This window comes from Tupaia chinensis, unplaced genomic scaffold, assembly GCF_000334495.1.
Source record: "Tupaia chinensis unplaced genomic scaffold, TupChi_1.0 Scaffold000548_1, whole genome shotgun sequence".
In the NCBI taxonomy this organism is placed as follows: domain Eukaryota; kingdom Metazoa; phylum Chordata; class Mammalia; order Scandentia; family Tupaiidae; genus Tupaia; species Tupaia belangeri.
The window spans coordinates 122,242-132,049 of record NW_006160060.1 but is presented as its reverse complement, the minus strand read 5'-3'; the positions used below and the strand labels follow the sequence as shown (position 1 = coordinate 132,049).

Genomic DNA, 9,808 nt, shown 5'->3' with positions numbered 1-9,808 from the left:
AGGGCGGGGCCGCGTCGGCAGTTCGCGGAGGCGCGGGGTCTGCGGCGCCGGCTTACGAGCCCCGGAGTCCGCTGGGGCCCCGGGGCTCGGCCCCCTGCCCGGGCCCGGGCGGGGCCGCTCGGCTCTCACGAGCTCGCTCCACCGCAGAAGTGCCTGCGCCTGGACCCGGCTGCGCCCGTGTGGGCCGCCAAGCAGCGCGTGCTCTGCGCCCTCAACCACAGCCTGCAGGACGCGCTCAACTACGGGCTTTTCCAGCCGCCCTCCCGGGGCCGCGCTGGCAAGTTTCTGGATGAGGAGCGACTCCTGCAGGAGTACCCGCCCAACCTGGACACGCCCCTGCCCTACCTGGAGGTGTGCGGCTGGCCGGGGGCGGGACGCGGGGCGCAGGGTGCGACTACCGAAATCCGAGCTCCTCGCTGCGTGGCGTGACCACGGAAGGGCACAGCAGTGAGGAGAAAGCTCGGAGGAGCGTGAGGGTTGGGGGCAGAGGGGCCCACGTGCAGCGGCGTGGTGTGAGAGCTGTGCGGGGAGCACTGTGCGCCCCCAGCGTGCAGGGAGCGATGCGTGCTGCGTTCACGCACTCTGGAGGCGCAGTGTACCACGCGTGCAGGGAGCGGTGTGAGCGCTGGGCAGTGAGCGTGCTTACATGTGTGGTGTGAGCAGCGTGTGTGGCGAGTGGGGTGTACACATTGCAGGCAGTGCAGCGGTTACAGTCCGAGCAGTTTAACAGCGAGTGCAGCGAGCTCTCTGGGTGGTGTGAGCACGGATCGAGCGGAGCGTCGTCCTGCAGGGCAGGGTGTGACCAGGAGGTGTGAGGAGGAAGGGTGTGTGTGCGTGTTGTTCCCTTGCTGTGAAGCCTTCTGAAGGCTGACCTGGACCTGCCTTTGCTTACCTGCTCACACCATGGAAGTGTATTGAGGGGGGGACAGACTGGGTTGTCCAGACAGCGGGTCCCCTAGATAGGGAGGGATAGTAGCCACTGTCATGGGCACGGGTGTAAGAGCTGCAGTATGAGCTCCATGCTGGCATGGCCTCCGTGCTTGCATAGGGAGGTGGTGCCAGTCCTACTTGGAGAGGGAGTGGATCTTGGAGGGGTCAGCCTAGAATCAGGTTTGGAAGAGGAGCGGGTTTCCAGGGAGTCCTGGCATGGGCGTGAGTTGAGGCATCGCAGGCTGCAGCCCGTGAGGCAGTCCATGTCCATGCTGTCACCCGTTCTGAGCATGGTGTGTAGGCTGGGGTGCACGGCCTGCGCTGCCTAAAGGCCTATGCAGGAGGGGAGCTGAGTGCAGTGGGGTGGAGAGGCTGGGTAGGAGGCTGGTTTGCACCCACACTCACTCAGCCCGGTGGGCCGTCTCCACTATTTCTTTATCTGAGCAGTTTCGATACAAGCGGCGTGTTTATGCCCAGAACCTCATTGACGACAAGCAGTTTGCAAAGCTCCACACAAAGGTAAGGGGATGATAGGGAGGGGCTCCGCAGGTTACCTCCTGCCTCCCCACGGCCACCATCCCTACCCCAGCCTGGGGCTGACTGCAGCCCCTCCAACTCTGGGCTCAGTCTGCTTCCCGTATTGTCTATAGCCCAGAGTGGGTGTTGGGGCAAATGGAGGACTGAGTGATTCCAGCCCTGTGGCAGGTACCTGGGTGGTCTGGCAATGGGTTCCAGTGAGGTCAGACTTTAGCCAACCCCTTTAGTGAGCCCTGGGCTTAGGGGGTGGTGTGTGCTGTGAGATGCTGGGTGGGAGATGTGGACACACGTCTGGTGCGGTGGTTCTTGGGGAAGAAAGTACTTAGTGGACCCCTAGTGCTGGGTGCTCGAAATCAGGCATCTCATCGATTCTGCCCTGTCCTGACCCCGTTTCACAGATCAGGAAACTGAGTTCCAGAGAAGTTAAATCGTTCACAGCTGCAGCTAGGGAGGCTGAGGCAGGGCCCAGACTCATCTGGTTGCAGGCCCGTGCCAAGGCAGCTTGCGAGGTGACTGCTGGGTGGCCCCAGGCAGGCTGGCCCTATGTGCCGTTTGAGGGGCAGCTCACTGCCTCCTCTGGATGTCAGAGGGGCAGGGTGGGTGCCTTGGCCCTCTGTGGGCAGCCTCATTCTCCTCAGAGCCTGTGGGCATCTTACTTGTTTTTAGGAGGGTCTAAACTCTTCCTCACAGCTATGGTCTCTGCTGCCTGGGGTCTGGCCAGCCCTGGTCTCTCTGGGTCCTGGGCCCAGCTGGGATCTGTTCCCTTGCTGTAAGCCCCTCCTTTCTGTCAGTTGCCCTGACCTACCTGAGAAGGTCACCTCTCTGACAGTGGCCTCTGTGGTGCCCTCTGCTGTGTATGCCTGTTAAGTATTTCTAGAAGGCTCCAGGCCTTGGGCCAGGCCCCTTGCCTTGTGTGAGCAGCAGCTGTAGCACCAACTAGGGCTGGTGAGGCTTTGCTGGGTGATCTGGTACACGCAGGGAATGCGTAAACGTGCACCGTCACGTCAGAGGAGGGCTCTGGAAGGAGGGAGGGGCCCCCAAGGGTGCACTTGGTGAGGAAGATGGGCTGGAGGAGCCGGCTGCCCAGGGGGTGGGTGGCAAGACTTCGAGGCACTGCAGGACCCATACCTAGTGGGCTTAGCTGGCCCCCCCCCTCTTCCCCAGGTTGGGAGGCTGGAATGCCAGGGCTGGGGAGGCAGAGCAGGGCAGTGACTGAGGCTAGGGGGCACTTGCTGGGGCCATAGCTAAGATGGTCTGACCTTCACAAGGGACCAAGCTGGCAGTAGTGATAGGTCTGGGCATCAGGATGCAGGGGAGGGCCCTGCCAAACTGGAATCCAGGCTGTGGTAGGCTTCGGGGCTTAGGTGACATAAGCTGGGGTGACAGGTCAGGTGGAAGGTGGGGTGGCGGATACTCTCTGGTTGGTGTAAGACTGGAGGAAGGTGTGTGATGGTCAGGTGATAGCAGCTCCGGTGTTGGGCTGATGGGATTGGCTGCCATTGCAGGCGAACCTGAAGAAGTTCATGGACTATGTCCGGCTACACAGCACTGACAAGGTGGCCCGCCTGCTGGACAAGGGGCTGGACCCCAATTTCCATGACCCTGACTCAGGAGGTGAGCAGCATGGGGGGGGTGGTTTGTGAGTGGCTGGGACTCTAACGCTCACCTGCTCAAACCCAGAGTGCCCTCTGAGCCTCGCAGCTCAGCTGGACAATGCGACGGACCTGCTGAAGGTGCTGAGGAACGGCGGTGCGCACCTGGACTTCCGCACTCGTGATGGGCTCACCGCGGTGCACTGTGCCACACGCCAGCGGAATGCAGCAGCACTGACGGTCAGCGAGGGCAGGGCTGTGGCCTGGTCGGGGCTGGAGGCTGGGCCTGGTGTGGACACTGACGCTCCTTGCCCTCAGACCCTGCTGGACCTGGGGGCTTCACCTGACTACAAGGACAGCCGTGGCCTGACACCCCTGTACCACAGTGCCCTGGGGGGCGGGGATGCCCTCTGCTGTGAGCTGCTTCTCCACGACCATGCTCAGCTTGGGACTGCCGATGAGAACGGCTGGCAGGAGATCCACCAGGTGGGCAGGCGGTGAGGGTGGGACCTGGCTGAGTGTCCTCGGGTCCGCTGTTGGGCTGCAGCACCTCCCCCTCCCCAGGCCTGCCGCTTCGGGCACGTGCAGCACCTGGAACACCTGCTGTTCTATGGAGCCAGCATGGGGGCTCGGAACGCCTCCGGGAACACGGCCTTGCACATCTGTGCACTGTACAACCAGGTACGATGCATGCAGGCACATGTACGGTAAGGACGCTGCTTGTGTCCTTGTGTACGTGTGTATTTAGGGCTGTGGGCACGTGTGCCTGATGTGGACATGATAAGACATGACTATATACGTGCACACACATGGGTTGTGGACATGTGTGCCTGTCATCAGTATGATGAGATGTGACTACACATGTACATGTGTGTGTGTGTACGTAGTGGAGTAGACACGTGTGCCTGTTGTGAGTACCATGAGATGTGACTGCACCTGTACATGTATTTGTGGACATAGGAGTGTGGACATGTGTGCCGTCATGGGTACGATGAGACGTGATTGCACATGTATGTGTGTGTGCCCAGCTGACTATACGGTATCTGTGTATACTCCTCCCCAGCCTGTGTGCTGTGCCACATGTGTATGGTCTGTGAATGTGGTTACAGTGCACACACGTATGTTGCAGACGTATGCACATGTGTGTTCTGAACAGCCAGGTGTGAATTGGGCACCTCTGAGCTCTCTGGGCCGGGTGAGGCCTGCACATGTAAACCTGCTTGCTGGTCACCTGGTCCACCCTGAGCACATCAGTGGCCATGCATGTGAGGCTATGCCCTGTGCTCATGCGTACACCCTGTGTGCATTTGCCAATATACCCTGACCTACCTCCCCACAGGAGAGCTGTGCCCGTGTCCTCCTGTTCCGTGGAGCCGACAAGGATGTCCGCAACTACAACAGTCAGACGGCCTTCCAGGTACGTGGCTGCTGCGTCCACTGCACCTGTGTGGCCCAGGCTCTTTGAATGGCTCTTCCCAGAAAGACCATGAGGGAGTGTTGGGGGTGGGGGGATGGGCCATTGCAGTGTCTCTCCAGGGAGTGGAGTATTAGGAGGCTTGAGGGCAGGGGAGGGAAGATGAGAAGGTGAGGGCCAGAGGGGGTGGCCTGACACCCAAGAAGGTGGGGTACAGAGGTTTGCCTGGAGGGGTGCAGCCCGTGGTGCTCAGGTTCCATCTTGGGACCATCCTCTGGCCAGATCTAGTGGGTAATGGGTGCAGGTGGGTATGGTTTCTATGGCCCAGAGTCATGGGAGGTCCAGAGGGTCTGTGGCCACTGAAGGAGCTGAGGCTGTTCTCAGCAGGCCTTTGGGGCTGTGTGGCCAGCCAGGCTGCAGCAGGCTGTGTTCAGGGAGGGCAGCAGCAAAGAGGCATGATGGGCCTGTGCTCTCTGGAAGTAAGTTAGTCAGGACTGGCAGGTGACCCGTGTGGGGTGCAGGCAGGGAGAATGAGGGTGCAGGGGGGGGAGGGTGGGGCCTTGGTTGAGACAGGAGAGGTGTGTGGAGGTTGCAGGTGGGGCACAGGTGCACTCCAGGTCCTGGCAGGGTAGCCATTTGCCCCAGTTGGCTAGTGTTGTTGGTTTTGACCGTGAGGTTCCTGTTTGGGAGGCCCTCAGTCCTGGCAAATTGGGTGGTGGTCACGCTAGCTAGAAGGTATGCGTGCAGCACCTGTAACTGCTGTTCATAGCTGGCCACACCCCACGTATAGGCCACAGTGCGCAATGACAACGGAGGAAGGGCTCGGGTCTTGGGAACCCCTGTCAGGGAGCTGGAGAAGGGGCACCCAGGGCTGGAGGTGCAGGCTAGCGCCGGTGAGCCTGCCTCCCCGCCCTCCATGACTCTACCCCTCCCCCAGGTGGCCATTATCGCAGGGAACTTTGAGCTTGCAGAGGTAATCAAGACCCACAAAGACTCGGATGTCGGTGAGTTCTGGCCCTGTCAGATATGGGTCTGTGGGGTGGTCGGGGCCTCAGCAGATAAAACATCAGGGTGACATGACCAAGACCCTGTGCCCGGGGCCTTCCGCAGCTCTGCTCCATGTGGCAGTGGTCTGTGGTCTGTTGTGGCCTCTGTGGGTCCCAGGAATGTGCTGAGGGCAGGGCCTGTGTTCTGAGGACAAGGCTTTGGCCAGGGTGAGAGTCAGTCTTGGGCTTGGGCTAGCACTGGTATTGGTATAGAAAGGGGTTGAAGCCAGTGCCTGTGTTTCTCGTTAGGTCCCAGGCGGACCCATGGGTCTCACTCTGGACTGGAGCAAGAGTGAGTGTTGGTGGCCTGTGGCATGCTTAGCATGATAAGATCAAAAGAAAACAAAGGAAAACCATAGAGCACAGAATGAGGCTGGCAACAAGGCCGCAGCTGTCCTGAGGGTCAGGGCAGAGCCCCAGGGCCAGCCTGGCCTGCACGACCCTCAATTCTGGAAGGAAAATGAGGAGGTGCACACATGGCCTCGGCCCTGGGAAAGCGGGAGATAGGCACAGCTTCACCCTTGAGCCTCGGGGAGGTGCTCCTACTGTGTCTGGTGGGTTTGGGGGTGTGGCATGGCTGGGGCCTCCCATCCTGGGAAGGGTGTCTGGCCAGAGCTCACTCCCTCCAGCCACCTGGCTGTGTAGGAGCTCCCTTCCTGGCTCCCTCCGTGTCCGGGATGGACCAAATTTTGCACCCCGTGACTCTGAACATAGACTCCCTAGTTCCCCTTCCTGCCAGCAATGTTTCTTGCCCCTGTTTTTATTTAATTTGAAGTGATGGGTGGCAGCAAGGGCTGGGTCTGGAATTAGGGTAAGCATCTTACTTGGATCCCCTGGTCCGCCTTGTGCTTAAAATTGAGGTCAAGGTCATGTCGAAGGACCCTTTCTCTGTAGCTTCCCCTGGACAGCCCCTCTACTGCCCCCATAGGCTGGTCATGAGCCCTTGTGCCTGGCGGATCTAGGCTGTGCTGACTGGGTCTCGGGAGGCTTGGCCAGGTGCCGAGCAGGAGCTGGAATAGGGCGAGCAGCAGGGTCTTGGTAGATCCCAGCCTGGGTCAGGAGGGAGCTCTGGCAAGGCCTGAACTGAGGCAGATAGGTACGGTGTGCTCCGAGTTGGTGAGCATTTTGGAGATAGCCTTTAGCCTCAGAGGATGCTTGTTGGTGGGGTGTGGGCCTCCTTCTGTGGCCGTCTAACCATGAGGAAGCCGCTTACGGCTGCTGTGCCTCCGTTTCTCTTAAATGAAATGAAAATTTTAAATTACAGTTATTGGCAATTCCTTCCCACCTCAGGGCTGGACTCTGGCAGGTGGCCTTGGTCTAGCTTGAGGGAGGGGACGAGTTTGTGACCCAAGTCAAGAGGTAAGAAGGCCCCAGCTGCCTCCCCTTTGTCATGTGGACAGAGCTGCTGTTCCTAGGAGCCCTGCTGTGTGGTTTACTGCCCCTGGGCCCACTGTGCCTGGCTGGGGGAGCGGGCAGTACCAAGGAGATGTATGTGTCAGTCTGTCCTGATGTCTGTCCCTCGACAGCCATGCCCTCTCCTGCCCAGGTGTCTCACAGACAGGGACATCCCATATTTACCAGAAGCCGCTTCCCTCAACTCATCTTCCCAACACACTCCTCAGGGGCGATTGCTAGCCTGGCTTAGAGAAGAAAACTGAGGCAGAGACAGGGTTAGTGACAGGGCCCATCTTCAGATCTGGGTGGCTCAGGGTCACACTCCCTCAGCACACAGTTGCTCTGAGGGTACACCCCAAGTGGCAGTCATGTGTCACCCTGTCTCACACTGGCGTGGAGTCCATGGGTGGGGCCTCCGCAGAAGAGGAGCTGAGGGAGACTCTTTCCACCTAGCTGTCCATCTACCCCTCCTTCCTCTTCTGCAGAGAAGTGTCCTGGTAGGTCTGGTGGGCTACTACCTGTGTCACCCTTCAGGGGACAGGGCTTCTCTCTTGCTTCCTGGCAGGCAGCTCCACTGCCCCTGTCTAGACTGACAGGCTGGGGTGGGACTTGGCCTGGGACTGGCTACCACTGCCTTCTCAGCTGTCACCTGGGCCACCCTCAGGCCCATGTTCCGTTGCCCTTTCTCACATGTGCTTGTGAGCATGTCCACTCTCACTGCTTCGTGCTCCTTATGAGTAATGCAGGGGAGGGCTTGTTAAATCTAGGTTCTTACCCAGCGGGTCTTGGGGAGCCCTGAGTTCTGTGTTTCTGACCAGCTGAGGTCCTTGGGTCACACTTTGCACACAGCAGGCCAAGTCTGGTCCAGGCCTGCTTTCATCTCTGGTTCTTTTTTTTTTTTTTTTTTGGAGAGGTTTTTGCTATAGGGCGCGTGCGCTCGCCAGACAGACAAAGACAGAGAGACAGAAAGCGAGAAATCACCCCCCAGAGGGGATGGTCACACCGCATGCCCTTCTCCTCCATTCTCCTCTCGGGATCTTGGGCACGCAAGCACACACGCCCGGCGTGAGTTTTAAGCCATTGGGTTTGGGATGCGAACCGTGGTTGACTATGTGGGAGTCCAGCGACATAGTCATTACGCTAACTGCTGGTTCCCTCGTCTCTGGTTCTTAAGTGGAGGTGGAGTGTGTGTAGCTGCCTCGAGGGAGCGGCTCCGTGGAGCATCCGTCCTCCGCAGCGTGTGACCAGTTCTGACGCCCACGGCACTTCCACCATCCAGAAAAGCCTGGGCACACTAACCAGTTGTCCCCAATCACTCCCAGCCCTGTCAGCTAGTACTGTGTTTTCTACCTGTGGACTCACCTGTTGATGTCTCATATAAATGGAGTCATGTTTCATACATGTGAAATTGTACACATGACCCTGTATTTGTCTTCTTCCATGCAGTCAGCTTAGAACTTCATCAACTTTGTAGAAGTCCCTCCTTCTCCTCCTCCTTCTTACTTTTTTTAAAAATAATTATTTTATTTAACTTTATTTATTATTATTATCATTGTTATTTTCCAGTTTGATCAGAGAGAGACAGAGAGAGAGAGAGAGAGAGAGAGAGGAAGTGAGAAAGCAAGCCACTAGGTCCGAGACTTGAACCATGGTCGACCATGTGGGAGTCCAGCGCCCTTAACCACTATGCCACTTGCCAGCCCCTCTTCTTACTTTGTTTTTAAGTTTGCCAGAGGGTGTCTGTGTTCCTGGAAGGACATGGAAGGAGAGAGAGAGGTCACCGCCCAGGTGGATGGCATGTTGCAGTCCCTTCTCCACTTGTCTCAGGATTTTGGGCATGCACATGTGCCTGGTGTGTTTTTCAAGCCACCTGGTTTGGGGCTTGAACCACACAGTTGGCCGCGTCACGTGGGATCCAGCCACCTTACCCATCATGCCACCTGACTGGCCCCCTTCCATTTCTTTTCATGGTGGAATAATACTTCATCGTCTTTGTATAGTAAGGGACTGTGCAGTGACGTGTTGGTCAGAGATGGATTGCATGTGTGGCAGTGGTCCTGTAAGATACAGTGAGCTGTACCACGTAGCCTAGGTCATGGGCTGTACCATCGATGTTGTCTGAGTGACCTCTGAGATGCACACAGTCGTAAAACTGCCGGGCGACACAGCTCTCAGAGCGTGACCTTGTTGCACAAAGCTTGACTGCACTTACAGTCTGTTTACCCAGTGGTGGGCGAGTGCGCTGTTTCTACCTTTTGACTTGTGAATATTGCTTCTGTGAACACATGTGTGTTTGTGTGCGTTTGAATATCTGTTTTCAGTTATTTGGGGCATATACCTAGGAGTGGAATTGTGGAGGTCATGTGACAACTTTTTGAGGAATGACCAAACTATTTTCCACCGTTTTATGCTCCCACCAGCAAAGGCTTCCAGTCTTCTCACAGCCTTACCAACACTTATTAATTGCTTTTTGTTGTTGTTGTTGTCGTCTAAATGTTTTTTTTTTTTTTTGGAGAGGTTTTTGCTATAGGGCACGTGCGCTCACCAGACAGACAGAGACAGAGAGACAGAAAGCGAGAAATCACCCCCCCCCCAGGGGGGAATGGCCACGCCACAATCTCTTCTCCTCCATTCTCCTCTCTGGATCTTGGGCATGCATGCACACATGCCCGGCATGAGTTTTAAGCCACCAGGTCTGGGACGCGAACCGCGGTTGACTACGTGGGAGTCCAGCGACATGCACACACGCGCCTGGTGTGAGGTTAAGCCACTGGGTCTGGGACTCGAACCGCGGTTGACTACGTGGGAGTCCAGCGACATAGCCACTAGGCCAACTGCTGGTCCCGTCACTTTTTTTTTTTTTTTGAGAGGTTTTTGCTATATGGTGTGGGGCT

General features: G+C 57.6%; 1 protein-coding gene across 1 annotated transcript in view; it reads left to right on the top strand.

Moving 5' to 3' along the window:
* SHANK3 (SH3 and multiple ankyrin repeat domains 3) overlaps positions 1–9,808 on the top strand; it is a gene marked incomplete at its 3' end in the record, with an annotated part of 52,664 nt that overhangs the window by 4,002 nt on the left and 38,854 nt on the right. The window contains exons 4-11 of the mRNA XM_006157600.1: positions 3–351; positions 1,378–1,449; positions 2,973–3,081; positions 3,148–3,299; positions 3,378–3,545; positions 3,624–3,740; positions 4,399–4,476; positions 5,411–5,477. Of these exons, the coding sequence (XP_006157662.1) occupies positions 3–351; positions 1,378–1,449; positions 2,973–3,081; positions 3,148–3,299; positions 3,378–3,545; positions 3,624–3,740; positions 4,399–4,476; positions 5,411–5,477 (1,112 nt within the window). The remainder of the gene's footprint in view (positions 1–2; positions 352–1,377; positions 1,450–2,972; positions 3,082–3,147; positions 3,300–3,377; positions 3,546–3,623; positions 3,741–4,398; positions 4,477–5,410; positions 5,478–9,808) is intronic.